Source organism: Channa argus, chromosome 9 (assembly GCF_033026475.1).
Source record: "Channa argus isolate prfri chromosome 9, Channa argus male v1.0, whole genome shotgun sequence".
Classification (NCBI taxonomy): domain Eukaryota; kingdom Metazoa; phylum Chordata; class Actinopteri; order Anabantiformes; family Channidae; genus Channa; species Channa argus.
Genome location: NC_090205.1, coordinates 13,809,256 through 13,835,433, shown reverse-complemented (window position 1 = coordinate 13,835,433; position 26,178 = coordinate 13,809,256). Strand labels below are relative to the sequence as shown.

The 26,178-nt window shown below is 38.9% G+C and overlaps 1 protein-coding gene across 1 annotated transcript; it reads right to left on the bottom strand.

Moving 5' to 3' along the window:
• Window positions 1-2,757: 2,757 nt before the first annotated feature.
• LOC137133479 (protocadherin-17-like) lies at window positions 2,758-14,616 on the bottom strand. Its single transcript, XM_067517141.1, has 4 exons — window positions 11,019-14,616; window positions 9,784-9,842; window positions 9,462-9,631; window positions 2,758-4,017 (listed from the first exon to the last, which is right to left on the bottom strand). The coding sequence occupies exons 1-4, from the start codon at window positions 13,485-13,487 to the stop codon at window positions 3,440-3,442; spliced, it is 3,276 nt and encodes a 1,091-aa protein (XP_067373242.1). The 5' UTR covers window positions 13,488-14,616; the 3' UTR covers window positions 2,758-3,439.
• Between the last annotated feature and the right edge of the window lie 11,562 nt (window positions 14,617-26,178).

Sequence of the window (26,178 nt, the reverse complement as noted above, 5' to 3'; positions counted from 1 at the left end):
TTTTGTGTTTGTACACTGGACTCAAACCTCCTTCCTTACATTAAACAATCATTTAAACACCTGGGATTTTCCTTTGTTACTTCCCCTACCCCTAGTGAGCCAGGGTCATTACACTGGAAATAGTTATTTTCAGAGATTTCAATTCACCAAATTCCTTTGACCCCGATGTTGCCATGTCAGATCATTTGCGTTTTATTTGATATGACTGTCACAGCATATACTATATTTGTATTAGGTCTGAAACAGTTAAAACAGTAGTGGGGCAGTTTCCTAGGCAAGTGCCACAATTTCTTTTTTGCCTGGTTTAGCAAATGAAGTGCAGGACAATTTTAATGCTAAAATCTTACAATTTAACATGGAAATTTGCACCAATTAGAATCACTTCTGACTTAGTCATTTCAGGCAAAAAAGTAAAATTCATATTCATTGTGATTGATATAAAAAGAGCTTCTACAATTACAAATTAGAGCTGGGAAGGGTTAAGACAATAATTCTTCCCTCAGTTCATTAGTAAGAGGGACTAATATTACATGTACAATTGTTTGACAATGTGGATAAACAACGTGCTTATACCTCCTGAACCTCATTCAAAAGTCATGTAATGGCTTTGCTTTTTTCAGATTTAAACAACTTATTGCAGTATTCAGCCAACGTAAAATCTGTCAAGGGTGACTCATTTTTATGCCATTAACCTTAAAATTCTTGAAGAAATTGTTCATGCTGCCTTGACTCTCTGCCTACATATGTTTTAGCAGGTTTTTAGTTGCAGAGCAGTACATGTACTGTAGATTGTCCACGGTTGACTGTATTCAGGGGTCTTCCAATAAGCCCTGATGATGTATACATACAGACATGCATGCTTACATACTATAATAGACAGATATAAACATTGCCTGGGTAGATCAAACATATATAGTTCTGAATAGTTTCAAGTAAAATAGTTTCTATTAGAATTCCCAGCAACAAGTGGCGTTCCACAGGGGTTACTTCTTGGACCTTTGTTTGCTAACTTTAACATTTTAAGGTTTGTTACCACACATTTGCAGATGGCATACAAATAAACATAGCTGTGTCACCCAGTGGGTACAAATCAACAGATGTATTAAACCAAATCAGTGTCTGGATGAGCCAAACCTTTCTCGAGTTAAATGAGGACAAATCAGGAATCACCGTATTTGAAGCCAATGAAGAAAATGCTTTAAGTCTATGCTTACATCCAGAAAACTATCCTGGATTCAGACCTAAATTTAAATACTCAGATTAAATCAATAACCCAATAAGCATTCTATCACCTTAAATTATTATGAGGTTTGATGCTAAAGCTTGATTTGGAGAAACATGCACATGCATTTATCACTAGCGTTGATTGCTGTAATGGACTGTTCACAGGTCTAAGTGATCAGATGGCTTTAGCTGACCCAGAATGCTACTGCCAGGGTAGCAAGGACTAGAAAAGCACAGCACATCACTGCAGCTCTCAAATAACTCACATTCTCACAGAGAATCAACTTCAAAATACTATTGCTTGTCATTTTCTTAAATCGTTAAAAATATATGGATCCTAGTTACATATTGTGAGAGTTCTCCAAACCTGGTAATGAGCCCTGCAGACCCGGTTAGTTAAAACTACACACGGAGGAGCTGCGTTTAGCCTCTATGCTGCTCAAATAAAGAAAGCACTTCCAGATGAGCTTATGGTTGTGACAGTGCTGACAACTTTCAAGTCCAAACTAAATGCGAAACTCTTTGCCATTGCTGTTAATTATGTGTAATTACATTTTCTGTAATTCTATGGGGTCCAATCTACAATTGCATGTACCTGGCCAGCAGACTATAGCTCAATGTATTTTTAAATATTTTGTATTCGTGTTTATATATTTTAAGGTTTTCATTCTTTTAAGTATTTACTTTGTGAGGCACTTTGGCTTGCCTCTTGGTCTGAAATCTGCTATACAAATACTTTTGAAATGCTCCAGTGTCCTTTCACCTTGACATGTTTTCAATGAAGATGCTCTTTTTGTACTTGGGTTAGATTTTCTGGGTTGCTTAATTCACAGTCTTTTTTTATATTTACTTGTGATAACCTTTAATCTGCTATTTGTTCAATCTTTTGCTTCTGCAATGACCCACTTCCCCCCCACAGGGATCATTAAAATTTCATTTTATCTAATCAAAGAATTCATTGCAAAAAAGTCTTTGCTTGTGACTGCTAGATGCAGCTGAATGTTAAGTTTATTTATTTATTAATTTTTTGTTAGATTCGTGTCTCCTCAGTTGTCACATTCATATTTAAATAAACATAATCATATGTAGATATTAGCTGACAGCATCTCTGATGACTTTGCATTTGAGAGTATAAAAGCATATAAAAATATTTTAAAAGGCTGAGCAGGATTTCCATTTCCACCTTATGATACCTACATATAATAGAAGCATTGAGCAGAGGAAGTCCACTCATTTTCTGTTGGGTGCACTAATACACAGTGCCTGTTTTTATTTGAGATTTCAAATATAAATAGCTGTGTAAAATGTTGAGTCTTTTGCAATGTCTTTTGCAGTTTGACAAACTAGGATCTAAACTACTACTATATATATATATGTGCTGGTATACTGTACAGTGTATAGCTAATGTTGGCTTTTTGCCATTAACACACATGAAGCACATTGCAGACTTACACAATGTGCACTTCTCTCACATAAAAAAAACATGACAGCTTCAGAAGTTGTCACCACTCAGAAATAATTGCCTACCATGCGCACAGTGTATAGAAATTTAATAAAATACACAACAAGTACAGTAGCCCACATTCACGTGTAAGCTCAGCTTATTTTCACATAAACCGCAGAGGACAACAATAAAATTACAAATACATTCTTAAAAAACTGTTTTTATAGGAACCTCAAATGGTTTTATGAAAAGGGACATTCCCCATTGCACCACCATTAACAGTTCATAAGACACTTCACTTTTGTATTTAACGTCACTGATATGTATTTCAGTTGCCTGTGATATTCAGAGAGATGTTCCTTATACACTAAATGGAGACAGAAAGCTTCACTGTACAAAAGCAGACAGGACTCAATAGCTTAACAGTAGCAATTTGTTCAATACCCTCACAAAATTGGAGCTTGAAATGTGTAAAATACAGACATCTAAATTGACAGGTACAGTACACCATGAAAACACTTGAAGTCAGGTAAGCGCTGATTTTCCCCCAAAACCTTCACAGCAGTCAAGGACACATATTTCACGTAAACACATATTTCAAGTCACAAACTCAAAAAACATATAAAGCAGGTGGTTTTTGGTTATACAATGCATGTCTGGACACCTCTGTGGGTCAAAAAACAAAACAAAAAAAAATAATTCTTGGTCATTAATTTGTGATATCATCATCACACCCCTGGTAGGTGAGAGCGAGTGGGATCATCTGACCTGTCAGTTGCCAGAGTCCCGTGGGTCGAGAGCACAATCTGACCCCCCACACTCTTGGCTGATGACAGAGCTGTGAATGAGACTGCTTGACAGGGACTTAGGCCTGAGCTCACAGGTCAGGTAGGAGGGCTCCTCCAATTCGGTGTGCAGTGGGGAACACTGGCCATCTGGAGGGCCATAGGCACTGCTGTCTGAACCCCCCTCCCTCTCTTTAGTGGACTCCTGGTTAGCCACGTCCAGGGGCATAGTACTCTTGGTGGGACTACTGGATGCAGATGGACTCTCCTGTAGTGGTGGGCTTAGTGCACGCTGTGATTTTAAGTAAGGTTTGACATTGGCCACAAGGATTGTACTGTCCCGCTGTTCCTTTCCAAATGTGCTGAGGGTTTTTCTGCTGCTGCAGCTGAGGGTGCCATAAATCTCTGTCTCTACCATGGCATCCATTCCCACAGGGATGAAAAGGTTGGTGCGATTATCGGCACTGTCTGCTTGGCTTCCTACCCGTAACTTTGGCATCCAGCATCTGTCAGAATGTCCCAGTGCACGACATTCATCGGTGCAGTGGACTGATTTGTCTTGCTCTGCAAAAAACAGTTAAACATTTGTTATTGGACCCTGCTGAGGTAAGAATAAACAAGCAAGAAGAAAATGTAGATGACATTTTGAAGAATGGGCAACAGCTATAAAACACTGCAAACAAACACAAATTCCTGTACTATTCTTGAAATCACACTGCTAACTATAGCATCTTTCTTGATATGCTTCACAAGTTCTTCACAATGCATCAATATTTTTTTTAGAATAACAAAAGAATCGGCAAGCTGATGTCACAGGTATGGGAGACTTCAAATGAAGCAATTTGATTTACTACAAATACAACCTTTTCCTCTAGAAATTACTCACAATGCAACCTAAAGAATGACACACAACAATGTCATACAGCAAAAGTTAATGTCCTTTTTTATGCTTCTGCTAATTATTGCAGCAAATGGTTCAACATATCCATTAAATCTTTTCTCAACAACCTGTGTAGGTGTTACCTGAAAAATATCTGGTGCAAAGAAAGTGATGCTTCCTTTTTGTTTTTTCATTTACATTTCCAGCTGCAGCAGTTAATGCAGAATGAATACAAATACATGCGGTAAAATTTGTGTGACTTTACTCACTATTTCTAACCTGAAAATAGTAAGAATTTCTGCACGTGTTTTGCAACACGTGCATTATTTTTTTTCCTGCTGCGTAACATCTTCTAGGTGTTAATGTTTATTTAAAAATTAGCTGAAAATCTGATCAATATTTAGAATAAAACATCCAAGTAAAACTTGACTTTAGAAACACCTTTAATAGCAGAAACCTTAATCAGTTTGACCTGTAGTATTTTTTGTAATTACTTTGAGCAACTTTGGTGCATATTCAGCAGCTCATTAGCATTTCCAAGCCATTTTTCATTTCACTTCTTGTTAGTGGACTCATATTTTGACCTGTCCTGGCCACGAGAGGACCTCACTGACACCAAGCCAAAGACCACAGAATTGTTCAACGTGTTTGTGTGACTGTGTAATAGTGTCAGGAATGAAATTGCAGCAATGTGTAAGGCTTTATCTTTGTGCCCTAACTCAGTCTCTTACATTTCATACTACATCTCAGCCTACAAGACAAGAAATAGGCACAAACAGAGTGACACATAGAATGAGCCAATTTCCATGGTGTTATGATGTACACTGTCATTTTTCTGTAGCCGTTACACCACGCTATCAAAATTAATTTGACAATGATGCATCAAGGTATTTTGCATGTAGAGGCATGAAGCAAAATGTCAAATGTCTCTTTGCAAATTGGTCATAAATGATTGTTTTCCTTCATTTGTTATACATGAAAGCAAAACACCAATTTCATTTGTAAAAGTATACATTTAATCTTTCTGTTGTTCTGTTGACTGATTTAACTTTAATAATTGTGTTTTCTTTGCCACGATTGCCATGGGGTTGCAATGACATCCTTCACGCTAGATATACAAAATAAAATAATTTATTTGGTTTGTTTTACATTTTGCTTCCTGTTATGAGTGTCCAACCATGCAAAATAATGAATAAGCCTTTAATACACACAAAGGCAGATAGACAAAACACACACACACACACACACACACACACACACACACACACACACACACACACACACGCTACATCTGTAACATTTCTCCTATCATGTAGATGTCTCTCCCCTGAGGAGAGGTAAAACATTATGACAGAAAATATAAAATTTCTCAAATCTAGATACAGTCACACATTAATACTTCAAATCAACTCTCCTGCTCTCATATATCTGCCACCTCCTCACACAGAAACCAAACAAAAATCCAACCACAGCATTTAATCTGTTTGTTTTTGGGATTAATCACATTATTCCATTCAATCACAACATGATTTCATTGATCAGCTCTCACAGCCTTTAGTCTATAAATAAGGTTTCTCTGCTCAAATATCATTCTGTGATATCAAAGACCAGGAACAAGTGAGTAACTGTGAATGAGGCACTTGATCTCATTTGGAACCCCGCTCTGATGAGGAGAATATCAGCCTAGAACAAGGGGAAGCTCCACATGACTAGGTGGGGAGATCCTCTTGTTCAAAGACAACAATATGTTCCTCATATACTGGCCTCAGCTTGTTTGCTGGAGGACAAACAAACCCAAGGAGGATGTTCAAACAAAAAAGAAACGGTGTCTGTGCCACAACCCCCAATTGATGTGAAAACCAGCACTATGAGGTACACATACAGTGTACGCTCATTTAAAAAGTACATTTGACTTGGATCACTTATGCTGAAGTGTATGTACACTTACACAAACAAACCCATGCTGCATGTTCAGTAGCAGCCATAGGAAATAATTAGCTATAACAACCAAACCATAGATCTACTGAAGCTGCAAAGACTGTACAGGTGAGCATAATATTGCATTCTCAAATTGCAAATTTCGAGCCCTATTTCGATTTATTACTGCTTTAATAAAGTAATAGCTGTACATTTTTCATAATATGTTGGCTACTAACCTTAGTGTTATGTTTGTGGTGCACCAAACCATAACTGTGCCTACTTACACTACACTTTTACTCTAACATTTCTGAGATGTTAATTACTCAGCTGCATACATACCATTTTATACCTTTTTTCTGTCATGTTACATATAAGGTGAACTTACATTATTACGCTGTTAACATAAACAATTCCAGTGCAACCTTCGTCAGGTCAAACATACAAAAAAATAAATAAATAAAATTTAAAACAACTGAGAGAGAGAACTAAATCGTGGCTTTTGCTTCGGCAAAACTGTAACACAGGTTCTGCTTATTACAAGTGCTATGCTTTGAAGCATCTGCACTCTATATTACAATTCAGTATCGTGTGCATTTCTGTTCTAGTGACACAGAGAAGAATAGAGAAGTATTTTTTAGTCACAGATGCATGAGGCCAAAACAATAAGCATAAGCAAGGAAAAGCAGGGAAAAGCTGAATTCATTTCCATGGTACCTATCACCACTGCACAGGAGCTAGTAGATGACGCTGATGCAAAGGGATGTACTTATGTGCTTGGAAGGTTCTGCAAAAACACGGCAAGGTATTTTTGTCATTTGTGCTAAAGTGTTTATCTATTTAAACACAAGTCATTTAAGGTGTGTGTCTGCATGTTTAGATAAAATGTAATTTCTGATCATTAGTAACACTTTCCTTATAGTCTCCTTGCAATCACATCTTTATGATTATACGCTACAAAACAGTGTATATTAATAAGCAAATAACTGTAAAATATGGTAAATATGTCACTGTACTATTAGTATTAGTATTTTTAAAAATGCTGAAAGAAGAGCATGAGGATGTATGGTGCTTTTATCTATTATGCTTGCCATTAGCTTTTTAGACATTTTCTGTTTCCTCACTGAACAAAAAATTGTTGAATAATAGTTCTGAAATGACAGAATTATACAATGGCTTTTCATAGTCCACTACCATTTATACAGTTGCATAATAGAATCATGACAAAATGGCGAAATAGCTGTGATCTTATGGGCAATGTGAAGGGAACAATAACATGTTCTCAAAGACAAAGAAACTGCCTGCCCATTATAAATAGAATCAGAGAAAACCAACCAACATACCCACTGTGCATCTGGTGTCTGTAAGAGTGAATAAATATTCTGAGTGCATGATAGTAGAAGCTGCACAGGTGCATATATTACCTGTATCAAAGCAGCCAGGAGACTAGAGGGATGGTAAAGGTAAAGACATAAAAGCAATACTACTTAACCCAGAAGCTTTTGTGTTGGTGCATTTGGAACTAAAATTCTGTGGTGTCTCCATTTTGGATAATAGCGGTATCTTGTCAAAATCTGCAAAACAGTGGCTTTGTTGTTCAATACATGTACCTCTGTGTGTATGTGTGTGTGTGTGTGTGTGCGCGCAAATGCGCTAGACAGAAGGAGTGTGTGGGTTGGAGGGCGATGTTTTTGTGTGATCATGTCTAAGGCGTAATGCATAATGTAGATCTTCCATCTTGTACTCAGCAGACAGTGACACCATTTAACGTCCAACTGACCAACAGGGGGGGACACCATTTAATCTAACAATTTGTTTTTGCTCTTTTAATTACTTTTCTCACATACTGTACAAACAGGAAAGCCATTAGCAAAAGCTATTAATATTAAAAGCAACGACTCACTTCTTTGCATTTCTCTTATCTTACAAATGCAGGTCTATAGCTGACATTCTTGTCAAGCAAGTGTCAGCGCGGCACATGTAAATATTCAGTCTAGCATGTATAAAAAATCTCTTTCAATATCACTGCATGTGATTGGCCTTAGAACTTGGGCTGATTCAGATTCAGAAATGTGCTGCAAAAATTGTGATTGAATTTACACCTCCCACAGAGTCAAGTTTGGTCTGCCATAATTCCCCATAGCACACACACACATACACATAAACACACTCTCACACATACACAAACGTGTGAGAGAGAGAGAGATTCACACATCCTTCTGGCAGCCACAAGAGTGTTTCCATCTCTGCCCTCCTGAGCATGCCACAAACAAACAGTTCATAGCAATGTAAATGGTGTGGAAAGTACTGCACAGGGACCGGATGACCAGAGACATTCTCTTCCAAGGCTCGTACAAAGAAAAAGAAAAAAAAAAAGAAAAAAAAATCACCATTTCACTCAAGTCCCCCATTATCTTTTATCTTACCAGTGAGAGTTGCTCTCATATATTCAGTTTATATCCACAATAGCTAAATATATCAGTGTCTATCAGGTCAGCCAGGTAGCAACAGATTTGACAATCATCTATGATTATACTCGTGGCAGAGTGGATAGTTTCAGATTTATGAAATAAAATTCAACATTTCTATTTTCAGTTGTAAAGCAAAGTTCCTTTCAAAACAGTGCAACCGCGGCAAAACCGATAATAACTGAGAAAATCTTTCCGAGTGAAAGGTGGAAACACTCTGTCATGTTAGACCAGAAATACCTGTCATTTTGCACTGCAAGTGTCTATCTTGCTTTTTGTTTCTGTCGCGTTATTCAAGACATGCATGCGGCGAATCTGTGTTCAAATAATGACATGATCAAAAGAGACACAGAGTGAGGTGCACTTTGCCATGCATATGAGTTTGTTTGATGGATAAATCAAACTGGAGATGTTTGAACATTCTACCTTCAGCCAATGAACTCTTTTATCCCAAACTATCATCTGCCTTCCACGCTGGTTCCTTCGTGTCATCTTTGCAACACAGCTCAGGCTCTGTGCAATGCAAAGTGGTAAAACATAACACTACTCGCATTTAGTAGCGGCTTTGGATTTACGACTTCCAACTTGAACGTTTGTTTGGTGATGGCAGTAACCCGTGTGATGGACCGCTTAAACACCAGCGAGTGGCATGCATGTTCTCAGTCTATAAAGTATAAACAATGTCTGATACAAGAGTCAGTTAGGCATCTTCAAGATGTCAGGAAGAGAGTGTGTCCACTCACCCTGTTCAAAAGGCTGCCCATTAACTGCTGCTGCTTTCATCTTGAGGGCCTCCCTGGCAGATGTGTCGCAGTGTGAGCCTTTATTAGTATCCTGGTCACTATCAGCCTGGTCACTATCACCATGGCCACTGTCTCTGAGGCTTGCTCGTTCTGCATCCTTAAATGTTGAGCTGCAGGAGAATTAAAAGCGAGAGGGAAAAAAACATACTTTGCCATTACCTCTGTGTGAGTAGTCCTGTCTGATAGTCGTAGTCAGCTGGCTTGATACAAAGATAGAAAAATCAAATGTACTGGTCAGGAAGGGTTTGGATTGAGCTCTTACCTCTGTATAAATGGTTGCCTGCTGCCAGCATAATTGGACTCTGAGGGGAAATTTTCTGTCTAGAAATGAAAGAAAAAGAATATTTTGCATTGACCATGTTAAAAGTTTATGCAATATTCAACAATGGTCTGTAGTAACTAAAAAAACAGAAAGAAAAATAAATATTCTTGTCTGGGTGTCAGATTCTTGTATCTTTATCAAAGGACCTTAAAGATGTCAATAAAAGCTGCAAAGCACCTGTCAGCGATGAGGGCGTGATAAGAACAAATCTCCATTGTGACCATATGTGCCTCCTTGGCAAGGCAAAGAAGTAAAGCATTAGCCACTGTCATCAGCATCCTTTTTCCCCTATCTTGAGAATAATGTGTTTGTGTTGATCACACCCACATACCCTAGTGACTGGTGACAGTGCCAGGCCTTGTCATCTGTGTTATCATCGCCAAATGAGACTGTCTGTGAGGCTGTCCTAGATATTTACATCGTTTACAACAGATAATTCTGCTGTTCTAAACAGCACTACAAGCCCATGCTGTCAAATTAGCATGTTAGCTGGCTTGTGTATTCAACCCTACCATTTCTACAAGGCAAGGCTGGACTCTATTAATGGCTTTATCGTGCCAACTTTAGATGTGGATGGATGGATCTGGCCCATATTTGCAGGGAGCGAAAAATGTGATTGTAAGGTTATGCCGTGTGCATCTAGCTGTCTGGCGCACATTGGTTCGGTAATGTGATCGGACAAGCTGCTCAAACACCTGTCCAATCCCACATTTCAGGCAAGGTTTTGTTTTCACTCTATAGGAGTGGATCTGGCAGGGTCACAGCAGCCTTGTTCAAGACTCACACTGTTTGAGTGTCTAACTGTGAGACTTTCTGATTATGCAAGCCACCTGTACCATTTTGCAAGAGAAGAGTTACAATGGAGCAATTTCTAAAATGATTCTGATTCCTCCAAAAAAAAAAAGAAGCTCTCTTGAAGTGAAATGCCATTCTTGACACATGAATACATTCCAACGCTAAGTTGCCGAATCGTTCTTTATATTCAGAGTATATTTCATAGTAAATTTCATAACATAGAATAAAAAAGGGGAAAATGATGATGTCTACTCTCAGTGACAGAGTTTCTCTTTTCCAGCCGATTACTCTCCTTTTGTCAGATTTGTATGGTAAAGCAGTGGGTGCAGATAAGCGGGAATAAAGGGCAGATAAAGAATACAGTGCAACATCCTCCTTACCTGTATCACTGACATCCTATTCGCTGGAGTGTCTTGGCTAAGCCCGGCAAAGCTGGAGTGGCAACCCGCCCGTGGGACCGTCAGGCTGTTTGGGGTGGTTTTCAGGTACATGACCTCTGACCTCGGCAGCGTGAGTGGCAGAGGGCTCTGGTAGTCAAAACATATGGGCGAAGTGATGAGAGATGGGCTGCTCACCACGTTCATCCGGCTCGCGGAATCTCTCTCCTCCATCTCACTCTGCACCAGCATGATGTCACTCTTGTTGATCCTTTTCTTTTTACCCTTCCCCACTGGAGGATTGGAGTACTCAGCCATGCGGCAGTTATAATTCCCACTCTCCTTATCTTGATGCTTGGACTTGACAGCGATTGCGGTCATGACTGCTAAGAGCATGACAGAGATAATGCAGAGGGTAACTATGAGGGGCAGGGATACATCCCAGTGCTGCTGTTCCCCAGTCACACTGGAACCTCCTCCCACTGCTGTTTCTGTGTTCGCCCTAATGATCAGCTTAGCCACGGCAGATAAGGGGGGCTTGCCATGGTCAGTTACCTTGACCACCAGCTCAACCACTGGGGAAACCTCTTCCCAGAGTGCATGGGCAGTTCTGACCTCTCCTCCCACCGGATCCATTTCAAACAGGTGGTCGTCATTCCCCTCTGTGATCTCATAGGTCAAATGGCCACTTTCTCCATGATCGTGGTCCACCGCTTTGACTGTCGCCACGATGTATCCAATACCTACATTTCTAGGCACAGGGATTTCAGCTGTATCATTCTGCAGAAGGGGTAAAATAATAACAGGGAGATTGTCGTTAACGTCGAGCACGTTGACCCTAACTGTAGAAGTGCTTTCCATGTGAGGGGATCCTCCATCTTTAGCTTGAACTTTGAATTCAAAAGATTTAGTTTGCTCATAATTGAAAGAGCGAGAGGCATATATGGCTCCATTAGTGGGATTAACAGACACATAGGTATACACAGAAACATCTCCTATATGTGACGGCAGAATGGAGTACGACACTGTTCCATTTCGACCGACATCTGGGTCGTGGGCCAGAACGGAGCCCAAATACTCCCCTGGGATATTGTTCTCAGGCACCTGTAGCACATACACAGTCTTTGTAAAGCGTGGTGCATTGTCATTCTCATCCAAAATTTTCACAGTAAACGACTTAGTGAAGTTCAAAGAAGGGATCCCATTGTCTCTCGCCACTATTGTTACATTGTATTCATCCTTCACTTCCCTGTCCAGGGGTCTGTCTGTGAGCAGCGTATAAAAATTATCATTGTTTTCCTGCAGTCTAAAGGGTACATTTCCCAGCACCCGGCACTGAGGTTGACCGTTTCGGCCAGAATCTTTATCTGTCACCCTGACCAACGCTATGACAGATTCGGGAGGGGCAGCCTCACTGATGGCTCCCTGCCGGACAGAAACAAAACTTATTATGGGCGAGTTGTCATTTTTGTCCTGCACTTTTACGGTTATTTTACAGTGACCTGGTATCGGGTTGGGCCCCAGGTCCTTAGCCTGCACATCAAACTCTATTATTGGATTCTCTTCATAGTCAATTTCTCCCTGGACCTTGATGACGCCAGTATTGGGGTCAATGGAGAATAAATCTTGGATTCTCTCAGATGCATATCCAGTAAAGGAATAAACCACCTGCCCATTGCTTCCCTCATCTTGGTCAGTAGCATTTAAATCTATGAGTACTTTTCCAGGCGGGGAATTCTCAGGAATCTCTATGGTATAGGAAGATTTTTCAAAAACTGGGCTATTGTCATTTGAATCAGTCACTCTGACATTGATTTGCATGGAGCCTGATCTTGGATACTCCCCACCGTCAATTGCTGTGAGGAGGAGGGTGTGATGGCTCTGATCCTCCCTATCCAGAGGTCTCTGAACCACCAGCTCTGGATATATAGTCCCATCACCTCTGACTTTTAAATCCAAAGAAAACGTATTGTAATCATCTCTTGTGACCTGGTAGGTCTTTATCCCATTTTCCCCAGAGTCTGAGTCATGTGCAATAGTCAGAGGGAAGCGTGTCCCAGCCGCTGCATTTTCTGAAATATCAATATTAACATGATCTGAAGGAAAACTGGGCGAGTTGTCATTTATATCCTGTATGTCAATCTTGATCATGCATATTTCCTTGTCGTTTGCAAACACCTCCATAGAGAGCTGGCACTTTGGGTTGCGCCTGCATAACGTTTCCCTGTCAATCCTTTGTTTGGTGAAGATTAGTCCACTCTCCGGGTCAACATCAACCAGGTGTGGTGCAGAATTCTCCAGTACTCTGAAGTTTGATTTTTTTCCTCTATCCATGGTCCCATATCCGGCATCTTTTGCTATATTGCCTATAACAGTGCCAGGTCCTTGCTCCTCCGGGACGGAATAATTGAGATTCTTCAATGTCAGGGCTTTAACCCACAGCAGAATGAAAATGGGTACAGAGAGACGCATCCCTTCAACTGGATATGCGGTAGTGGCAGACAGAAAAAAATCCTCGTTGACTTTCAACCTGTTGATTACGGCAAACCTAGAGGATTAAACCAGAACCAGGCGCGGGGTCGACGCCGATCTCACACTAATTGGGTATTGAATCGATTTAAAAGCCGTTATCTCCTTCCAATCGGTATTTGAACCTGTTTCACATGCCGCTCGGCTATGATGAACTCTTTCTGTAAACAAAGATGACCGCCCGATGACACCTCAGGCATGAATTAAAGATCAAAATCCACATAGTGGACGAGAAATGCTTTGTCTTTTTCCTCAAAGGGGGACTTAATGAATAATCGATGACTATAAAGTATTAATATTCCCTACTGCATCCAAGGTTAAAGCGTTTGAATCTCTGTGGTGAAGGTTGGACCGTAGCTCACAAAAGCGCATTGCCCTCATGCGACATCTACACCTAGGCTACAGCAAATACTGACATGCCCGTTCAAAATGCAGCATTGCCCGATGTTACCATTCACAACGCATTTACTTTTCCTCCTGTGCGACACACTGTTGCATATGGGTTCCGCTCCCGTAGCATACACAGGCTGCCCATGGCACAAAGTAGAATAAAAGCAGTACAAAGAGCTGTTACTCCTGTCCAACCTTTTTTTGTTGTTGCTGTCATTCAAGAGCATCTATAGCACGGCTGCGACTTTTGCCCGATGATTGTCCTATAATCAGTCCAGTAATCCCATAATCCAGTCCAATTGGACCCAGTGCTCTTACATCCTTCATTCGGGCAATGCTCATCTGCACTGCCCCCGTGAATATTGCCAGAAAAAACGCGAAAGAGGTGCTCGAAGATTTCAGATAATCAAAATTAATCGCTTTTCCTGCGCTCAGTTGTCTCCGCGTCAACTGTTGAAACCTGCTCCCCTCTCAGCGCGATCTGACTGGAATCCTCTCGACGCCTTTATAGCAGACTGCAATTTAATTCTTGGTGCATTTAACATAGTTTCTGATCGTCTTCCAGCAAATGAGTGAACGGTGACAGATCTTGCCTTGGGGGGGCTTCTCCAATAGGTCTGGCAAGATCGCATGAAGAAGGGCTGTTCTAGTGCTACGTGATTCATTTACTGATGTGCGCACACAGAGCAGCAGCATCAGAGGGAAAACGTGCTGGTGGAGGTTGCACCTAATATATGTGGATGTGAATCAGGGATTCTGACCAGATCGATGAAATGTGTTTGGCTGGGATGTAGTAAAAGCAGCAAGGGCTTGACAAGTGGTCTTTCTGGGGAGAGGTGATTCAGATGGTGTGAACAATGTAAAATTAAAGCTGACAAAATGTTTAATGACTAACTGGGTATCTTTCTCCTATAGGGCTGTGCTCTCAGTGTCAAGTGAGCTCTGTGGATATTCAGGAGTAAAGACTTCTACCAGTAATGAAAACAATACTGGCTGTCTCCTGCATTGTGCCTCGTTATCATTAGTTTTGAGAAAATCTAGCCACGAGATGAATGAAGAGACAGACTGTGGGTGTTTTCAGGATAATCTCTGCAAAGGACATAGGAGAATTGCTTATTCTGCTTCTAAGAGAAAAAAAAAACAAGGCTTATTTCAAAGCTCAAATATCACAGCTGTTGGTATAACGTGCCTTCTGCAGCTATCACACTTGCCTTCGATAGTCTATCCACATCAATCTCATATCTCATATTGAAAAGATGGACTGACATTTAGTTCACTCAGCATTTCAACAATATGACATTTGCATTGTTATTCTCACTTGACCAGATCTCAGTGACGCATGGGAGCTTCTTGGTGATGCATTTACACTGGGAGAGTAATTCTACGAGGAAGCCATGTCAGCGCTGGGTCACGATCAGTGTGGTCTATTTCCTCATTTAATTCCATGTTGCCCAGGATCTAAATCAACCTTGAGTTGTCCCTGAGTTCATTTCCATTGTGTGAAACATGGCTGCTTTTCTCCTCTGGGAGCATCAACTTTGCCTGGCCAGGGTGCAGCCTGCATAAATTGGCCATTTCTGCAGGTAAGAGATAAGAACAACAAAGGGAAACTAATTATCATTCAGTGTATGTTAAAACCTCAGGAAAGGACTGCTATTGACAACTGTGTCTGCATTGTCACAGTCATACCATTTAATATGATCTGAACTCTGAACGCAAGGGTGGTTCATATCCATAATAAATAGGCCACATCCTAATGTGTGGCTTTGGCTGCTTTCTTTTTGTACAAAGTCAAGACTTTGCCATGGATAACTTTCACTAATGAGACCACTGCACCTGCCCCGGAATGAATCACAATCTCTGCTGCTTTGTTGGCAGTAAAACACACGGCTGCATCAGTTGTTACATGACGAATTGATTTTTACTTGAAAGCACATTATTCTGTTGGTGTAAAATCATACCTGTTGTAATTCCACAGAGGTGAAATGACAAACAGTAGCTATGCTCATTTAAGCATGCACGCAATGTCTTGGCATCTCTTTCATGTGATTCACTTGCCACTGTGCACAAGCATGATTAGAGATGAGATTAAGTTGTTTATCATTCTGTTTTTGCGCCCGTTGCTGGTCACACTACACCTGAAGCAGCACAGTGGAATACTGATGGTGGTGAGTGGAGATGATGATCAGCGTGTGTTACTGAATTTTGCTGTAAATACTGTAAGTAAACAGCAAAGTTCTCTTTGAAACAAAGATCTCCATAAGACACTGTGTAAACGTGCTGCTTCAATACATAAAAACAGGTGTGCGGTTTATGGTGAGTAAACAGGTAAGAATGTTAGGATGTTTCCCTTATTAGGTTTTATTAAACACACAAACGACAACAAATATTAAAATTGTCAATGTAAACACAGAAAATAAACAAGTTAAAGAGATCCCACTACCTCCCTGCATTATCCATATGTCCTCAGAAAACTCATTTTAACAAGGTAATTCATTCCTACAGAAAGACAGAGTGGCGGAGTCCCTTTCCCTTTTTCTTATGTAGCCATGCAGAAAGTTTTTGTTTTATGTGTCAAGGTTTTGAGAAATTTGGCTCTGAAACTTATTCAACATATTTGAGGTAAACGGAACTTCAATTTCAGTGCTCAGAGAATTGATGAAAATATATTTGAAAAACTCATCTGTGGCATATTTTTCTTTCAGAGGCATTTTCCTAGTTCCTCTGTACAATCCAGAGAACACGATGTTGAAAATGTTTTGTTGTTCAAATGAAAACTGCCCATATGGGTCTGGGAATCCATGGGGACTATTTCTAGAAAGACATGTTTTTGTTACGTGTAATTTTGCAATGCTTTGACCACGTTTATTAAAAATATTCACTTCCATTCGGTCGGAATGGGACATGGAATCAGAATCTGCAGCAGATAAAATTGACACTATCTGCACACAGCTATTACACAAGAGATCAGTCCTCAGTCTCATCTGACATTGGATTTCAGTAACTACAGCACTTTGGTTAAGGTCAGAGGAAAAATATGGTTTCAGGTAAATGTAAAAATGTTGTATCCTAAATCACTCTGGACTTCTTTTCTGTATTGAATCAGGCCACAATCATTGCCCAGACATACGGTATGAATATGACCATTAACACATGATGCTGTAGTCCCAACAAGTGAATATTGTACTGGAAGGCTGTATATTTAGGCAGACGACAAATGAAATATGTCCAGTTTCTGTGTATGATGTATAAAATTGTCAGTCGTGGGATATTGACAATGCACTGAGTAGCATGTTAATTAAAATGGATATGGCTGCTATTTATTCTTAGTCAATCACACCTATATTATCCTGCTACCAAAATTTACTAGCTTGCCAAATGTGCATTAATCAGCAGCTGAAAATAATTCCATACAAATGTGCTCTTTATTCCTGTTTCAGTGTCATTCTCTAAAAACGTTTGTGCTTAAATGTTATAGGATCTTCATTACCTTTGTTATTAAATTATAGGTTGGATTGTTCCATGGTTATACAATATGTGCAGCACAATGCATCTTAGTAATGTATTTTAGTATAAAATTTAAAAAATGTAAAACTTGGTGTTTAGCTGTTGTCAATTTCTTTTTTTATGTTATTTATTTTTAGTTCCATCGTACAGGATTTAGTTTTCAAGACATTATTACAGATATGTGCAGTATTAACATTCATGTCAAGCTCAACTTGCAAGCATTTGAATCTGACATTTCATTAAGATATGGGATCGTTTTTTTTTTATCATTGATTTTCTTTACCCAGTGTGTCCACTTTTAGGTTATTATGGTCTTTCAGGCCATTATACTTCCATTTCAGTGGGATGACAACTCTCACATGGGTCTTTTACATCTATGTTTACAGGCAGGATTGCTCACCTGACTTTGGAAGCACCAACATTAGCCTTAATTTATAATGTTACAATTAATCATTTCTAATAATAAATCATAAATTTTAATTTCTGATAGAGACCAAATATGTCTGCATCCCACCTAATTTTTCTGTATGTCAGGAGTTAATGTGCAAATACTCCAACAGTCAAAACTCAGGCATTGAACCTTGCTCTCCAGAGTTTCCCCATGGTTAAACAGTCAATGTCTTTTCATTAGATTTTTAAAGAAACTCTCTGGAGCTCCACGAGCTAAGACAGCTTTACTCCAAATTCTCAAGCTTAAAGTCTGATTTGAAAGAATTTTGCATTCTGTATAGCATCCAGTGGAGCTTTGGATGGTAGTTGGTAAGATGGGTTTAATAAATTCTGAACCCAATCTGCATTTTCGAAGGATAGGACCTGGGAGAGTGACGGTCTGCTGAGAATGTGCCTTTTAAAAGGTTTATGCAAATATGCACCTAAAAAGTTACAAATTACCTGATCATCAATCAGTTTGGACAGCAAGTGTGTACTACATTGCTCTGATCCAAACAAAAGATGCATTTGGGTTGTGCAGCTAACGTGTACTTGCTGGAACAAAATTGACATTCAATTCACATTGAACATTTGAAACAGAAATCATGAATATAATTATAAGAAACAACAAAACAAACTCCATAACCTGTGATGCCCTAACAATTCCCCTTGAGTGTCTGTACTGGCAGTGAATAAAAGACAGTATCTGAACATACAGTAATGTTCAGGGGTCAGAGTTACACAAAGACATTTTCTTTACACAGTTCTTTAGTTTGCGCTACATAACAATAGAAGAAGTCCAATTACATTCAGGTGTTAGACTCTGCTTCTTGTTGTAAGTTGTAAATATGAAATGGTCACAGTATTATAATAGTGACAAAACACATGCATCGTAAATATTTCAGCAAATCTGTACTTTTTGCCATTTAATTATGTGGCTTTTAATGGGGAATTTGGGATTTGTATTACAAATTAGGCACATAATTGTAAAAAGCCTGAGCTGGAAAGACCACACTTTTGCAACCGTAAGGAAAAAATAACCCCCCCCCACCCCCACCCCCTCCTGAATATGCATTGATTATTCATCTCAGTAATGACCTCATGTCCTAACTAGTTAGACTTTAGGACTCTAAAATCCACCAAGTAGCTGTGGGAACTCCAGTAACAATTTACAGCCCAAATGTCAGAACAGACTCAAAAGACTCACAACAAATGTTAATGAATGCAATTATTCCTGATGTCTTTAATGATGATACGAATCTTATACAGGATAACATTTTGATCCAGGCTTATACCTATTGATGACCACTCAGGAGAAGGTATTTTTTTGTCCAGCAGATTTATGACATGTCATGTCATAAGGTCATGTCTGCCCTTTGTTACTAACCATTAAAAAGCTTAAAAATCAGTGCTGGCTAATCCTGATGATAGAGCCACCTGGAAGAAGAAACAGGAGTGGCGTATGACATCTCATGTGACAGCTCCCTACATTAAAGACTGAATGAAAACCCAACACACAAGATATCTGCTTTCAGTGAATACACCAGAAACACCATCAACTGGGAAGAGTTCACAGGTCACAGACTAACAGTCAGTAAATGGCTGGAGAAATGCGACAGTAAAGATCCCAGTCTTTTAACAGAGAACGCCTCCAACACAAACAGGATTTATTATAGTATTATGATGAATTTTATACTTCAGTCAAGCTTTCCAGAAGTAAAAATAACACTAGTGATGCGCAGCACTTTGTAAAGACAACACGTAACAGCCTCTTTTTAATTGTGGCTCCCTATATAGCCATTTAACGAATTACCTTTTTGCTGTCTGATATTTAAAGGAATAGTTTGCTTTCCTGGCAGGAGGTAGAAGAGAAGACTGGCACCCCTACAGGCAAAGTCTGGCTGATGTGTTTATTTTTTCCTCCAAACCCTTAGACATTACATAGCCTATATAGATATTCAATAGACCATATTAGCTGCCTTAACAGGGTTGGTGCAACCTGTATTAACTGAAGGCTGTTTCCACTACAACTGCAAGGTATCTGACACTCAGGCAGAACACTGCATGTGCTATCAAACAAAACTTGGAGAAAAAGAGAAAACCCACAGCCTGTGGTGCAGAAAAGGAGCGTCGAAAAAAGAAATAGACTTTGCTGGCCAACGTCACACAATGTGCAAAACTAACTGACTTCTCTAAGCAGTAGGATGCTTGTGATGTTGAGGAGCACATAACTACAGTAAATAGAAAACATTGTATTGTGGTTCGTGTGAATGTAGTTTTTTCCAGTAAGTAGAATCCCCTATGATATGAAACACTAGACATTTTTTTACACTATTTTATTTTTGATGGGTGAACATTACATTAATCCAACTGCTAATTTTGCTTTTTGCACATAAAACCTTGTAAAATGGGGCCTGCCATCATATATACAAAACAAACTTCACACAGATTTGCAAATTGTGTTTAGTAACTATTGATTGATTTGTCTTTCAACTTGTGCAGTTGGGGCTGCGTGACAGGGAGCTAAACCTACGCTGCATTTTGTTGCCACTCTTATCAAATCTGTGCTGTCTGCATGGAGCTGGAAGTAAAAGACAATCAGTTTAGCATAAGGATGTGATACATAGTATAGCAGGTGAGTTCAAAAAAGTGTTTACCTACACATCCTTAGCTTACTAAATATCACAGTTGATCATATTTGATTCATCTATACACAATCCATGATGTAAACATTACAAACGATTGAGGGTCACACATTGAAATTATTTCTTTATCCATTTGCAACAAAATGATACAGCAATTCTCTGTGAAGCCACAAATGGTTGTTTTAAATTTTTTGTTTGTGTGGAGATCAAACAAGAAGATGTATTGTGTTAATGAGTTAATTGCAAAGGTGCTGCTAGGCATGTTTCCTAAATTTAGACAACTGTTTCCCTCCTGCTACAAGTCTTTATGCTAAGCTAGACTAATTTCCTCCTGGCTGCAGCTCCACACTTCCCCACTTACAGCAGTACAACATGAGTGGTATTGATCTTCTCATCTTACTCTCGGAAAGAAAGCAACGGCCGTTTGCCAAAAACCTTGAACTGTTCCTTTAACAATCCTATTATAGAATGAAGTCTATAACTAAAGAGGTTTTTGAGGTAGGAGTTTTGTCAAAGCAGTACTGAGTATTGAAGCACTACTTTGATTTGTGCTACAAACAAGTCATATACAGTACCATCAAGATAAATATAACACGTGTGTCACTTTATTTTTGGGACCTCTGTATGAATTTCACTGAGCTGAATCTGGTGCATAGTGTCTTGAAGGTTGTGCCAGATGCCTTGTCTCACTCTTAGCTCAAGTGTCCCACATACAGTGTGAGAGAATTGCTGGTTACACTGCTCTTAGGACCAGCAGAGAAGCAGCAGGTTAGGAAAAGAAAAAAAAACACCTCCCAGGAGAAATGATTCAAGGTATTGGAGAGCCAGGGAGGCGAATAAAGCGAATGCAATTTCAAAGGGGAAATAATGGAGGTCATGGCGTTTGATGTTCCTATGCTGGCCACGAAAATAACGTGGTTGATGATGGAATCAATCACACCTTCTTGGCACTGAATGTTAATGAAGATTATGTTAGGTGTTTTTTTTGTGTGTGTGCATTTTTAAAAACAGTGCGAACATCAAATCTATCCATCCGTTTCTTCAGACAGAATGAAGTGTGGTTATCTGGGGCGTGCCAGGTGATATCAGCTGACTGAAGCAATAATATTTAAAATGTGACTGTTTATTTATTTTTTTTCTTTCGTGCTGCTCTGCTCTTGTGTTTTTGTTGTGATGAGTGAACACAAGGTCAAAATGGAGTTTATCCTCTGATATCACCTGTCAGTCTAGACAAGAGAAATGCTCACTCAAGGTGACATTACTTTGGTGTCTGTACTCAGCATGCCACTACATCTTTCATTTCCTGTGTGCTAAAATTTACAACTTATCCTTTGACAGGAGGAGTAAACATCTCTAATATGACCCAGGCTGTGATCTTGCTGGGTAAACAAAAGAAAACCTGTCTCAGCCTCTACATTCCTTGACAATCCTAAAGAAAACAACAAACAAAACACTTCTTTTGTTTTCATATATTTTAAATATTTGACATGAGCCTAAAGCCCTTGAAAACGCCCTTTAAAATTGCCGGGTATTAAAGATTGAGTACATACACATAACTGTGCAATCAATTTATAATACATTCTGTGACAGTGTTGACTCCATTTCTGTATCCTGTGTGGGATTACTGGAAGGTGAGAGTCATATGAACAACACTCTCCTAATTAGATGGACTCTATGATAATAGATGACTACAAAAGCAGCATGATTTGGGTGAGCTCATGACATTTCCTTATTCTTTCTGCACTGGCACTTTATCTCAGGCCGGGAAAGTTATTTAGTATGCAGTGGATCAATCACCATCCTCAAAAAGTCATTTAAATTAACTTCTCGGGCAGATATCTATCCAGAAAAATGGCCGACAGAGGCAAGGGACTATCAGAAAATTAAAATGAACAGATTTTTTTTGTGTGTGTGAAATTGCAATGGAACAAAACCAAGCATAACATTAGCTAGATAAACATTTTAAGATGTTCCCGAACGGATTGTGCTTTTTTTGTCTTGATTGTTTTTATCATTTTAAATAGGAGGAGCAGAGTGTTTCTCACTTGATGCACTCACCATCTTCACTTTTTCACTGACAAGTGGACCAACAGTCTGGTGCCAGTGTCCTATGGTATGTCAGTGATCATCAAAACCATGACAGCTGTGCTGACAGTGAAATGACAGTGAACCACTGTCCAACATATTAATACTTAATAAGAACAGAGAGTAGAACCTCTGCAGTTATCCTGGCTCAGTCTCTCCTTTTAAATTAGGAGGAGTCCAAAAGTGAACGTTTGATTCTCACAAAATAAAAATAAACCAGTTGGCTATGAAGTGCATATCTAATTGCAGATGAAGCATCAAATTAAAATGTCAGGGACTAGCTGGAGAAGCAGTGGCAGCAGAGCACTAGTGTTTAAATTTATGTTAGAGATTATGCCATTTTCAGGAAGGTGTAATTTGTGCAGCAATATTACCAGAGCAACACCATGTTATTAGTTTCGACAATTCTCAGTCATGTTAATGCCGGGAAGGAAGGAAAACAGCATGCCACCTAGTGGGAGGTGAATAACCCATATATCTCACCACCAATTAGTATTAGGCTGTACTGTAAAGTGACAGGAAACTAATTCATAAATACTGTAGCTACATGAAAGAGGAGGGAAGCCATCCGGAGACAAAAAATAAACTGTCAGTTCCATACAGATAGGAAAACATCAACCAAGCCTTTCCAATTACTTCAAGGTTAACTGTGAACCACTAATAACTTCAGGGAACCAGAGATAAAAAACATTGTTAGCTAATTACATAAGCAAGTCATTTAGACTGATTGATGCAACATGTTATTCTGTGCTCCCTTTCTCTCTCTTTCTCTCTCTCTCTCTCTTTCTCTAATTTTCTCTTCCATATAATGAAGAATAGTATAAAGGCTCTGTTTCCTTTGGCAGCTCTCTCCATGCAGGCCAGCACTGACACAACCAGACACTCTCCCTGCACAGCAGTAAACCACAATCAACTGGTGAACAACTGGCACAGATTTATCATCATCAGCTCAGGACCAAAGCTCTATGTGTGAGCTGACACACTCTGTAGATAGAGAACTGCAGGCAGTGTCATTACTGTTTAAGACAGAGGTCAACCAGTCGGTTACTGAGGTGCAGATACTCTATGTGTACATTTACTGAGTGATAAACTAAATTAATATTCCTGTGGCTGTCGCCCTGATGAGATGAAGCATTCTGTTTTGGACTGGTTTATACAGACACCATATTACAAAGAGGCTTAAAGGGAGATCTTTTATGCTTATTGTTATTTTTTATTTCCTCTTCTGTCACTGAGGTAACATTCTCAGTGATGCATGCAATAACACTGGTTATTTATAAAGATACATAAAAAACAGCTCATCTAGTACAAGCCCGTTCAGGATTTCAGCTTTTATTTTACAATATTGCCGATACACTCAATGGCAATGGCAATTAGTTATCTCCCGATTTGCTATGGAATTATGAATAATATTTGCAGTAAAAAGGGTAAAATAGAATAAGAATTATTTTTGTAAACACTGTGTGGAGCTTTTGGTTCTGTTTAAGATAAATTTAAAAGAGGCAACCATGGGACACGTGCCATTGAATAGATCATAGATGTGCTTCAGCCAAAAATGAGCACTCAGTGGTCTGATTGCCAGAGTTCCCTGGTGTGTATTCATATTTTGTTTGTTCACCAGACTTAAATGCAGCATATTCTTAACCCTCCAGATGATGCCACCACTATCTGGGATATTCAAATCACTTGTAGCCCTTAATGGAATTATGTAAACAGGACAATAGTGTTGTCTGTTGAGTGTGTCACTGAAAGCATTAGGCATGCAAAGAAGGAACACATCTGTAATGGGAGCGAGAATGAATACGGACTGACACAATATTCCTACATTACTGGATGTTATGGTTGAACACAGGCTTCCTTTGACACTCTACAGGACTGATGCTATTAGAAAACCAAAAAAAAAAAGTTTTAATAGCATAGCAAGAGCCCATAAATAACACTACCCTGCTTTTGCAGAGAAAGATGTTATGGTTCTAATCCCAACAGCGATTAATAATTTTTTAGTTGCTGGATACATACACAACTGTGATGGCCTGTAAGTGGAAATTATTTTAGGGCAGCCTGCAATTCTTTGAAGTTGCATAGCATGATGTTTCCCCCTAGTGGTATAAGAATCAAAATTGAACAGATGCATGTTATTAATGTAATTTAATGCTGCCATAGGCAACATATTGTGTAGTATCCACATACTTATCAGACAATATTATTTTCTTTTATTACCAGTGAACATGTATGCTTGAGCTCAACTGTATGAATCGAGGATTGCCAAACAGTTTGCAGGATTTATGTCACCAAAACAAATCCCACAATAAATTAGAATAGGTTTTAAAGAGGCATGTAGCCATATATAATGTGTAATAACTATAAAAACAGTAATGATTGATGGGGGAGCTGAAATAGCTGCAAGACACCGCATTATATCTTCTAGCAACATTTTCTTGGAAATGGGTTCTTTTTACTATCTCCGATGTTAGTATCTCACCACTTCTCTCTCCTTTTCATTATTTGTATCTGACAGTAGGCAGCTGAGATATGAAAGAAATCTAACATGTCATATTAGGCAATAAATATACAGAATCAATCAAAGCAAATTACTGAATTTAAATGCATGCAAGCACAAATGTTTTTAGAGAATGTCACACAGGATCTGATTGGTTATTTTTAATCTTTATCTAAATTATGTTTCTACCCTTGTAACATCATATGCCTACTATTATTTTATTATTAAGATGATACAGCAACATGAATTAAAGTGAAATGTTTTGGGTTTTTATATCTTACATCTATGTTTAATATATATTTATAACTAAAAGTTTAGCATTTACTGGACAAAACAGCAATATATTCAGTCTGACAAATATCACACCAAAAGCTAATAATGATAACACATGTTAACATTTTAGAATGTTTCTAAACCAACATACCTCAATGTGTCAATACCAACCTTTCATAAAATTATCCCTGCAATAACTAATCAAAAACGTACATTCAGTTGCATTCTGTTGTCTTCATTGTCGTCCCTCCACAGTCCCAAAAAGCATATATCAGTTTAACAAAATGATTATGTAAATGCTTGAATTAATGATTTTTTTTTAATTACTTTGTTTTATTGCAGTTTACATCACAAACAAAACCATATATTTAGGCTTTTAAAATAATATAAAACGATATGTCTTTACCACAACCACTGTAACCTGTTAGATGTATAATACAGTGGAAAAAATCGTGGACCCAGATACTCACCTGAAAAGCTTTGTAGTCTCACCTGTGCAGGATATGGCATTATCTGTCATGGCCAGAAAACAATGTTCTCTGCTCGGATTGGAATATGAAGATATGAATGATCTGACTAAGTTGAGTGAGCAAGAAAACAGAAGAATGCGTTGTCTTTGTCTTTAACACATGCATTTTTGTACAACATTATGAGAAATATGCTGATAAGCTGTTTTGTTAGATGAGACCCTACTGTGGTCATTTAATACAAAAATGGAGCTGGCAAAGGCTTAGCTAAAGACTAATCTTGTGTTTGTGACTTTTTTTTCATTATCACAAATATATGTATATATTTGCATGATAAT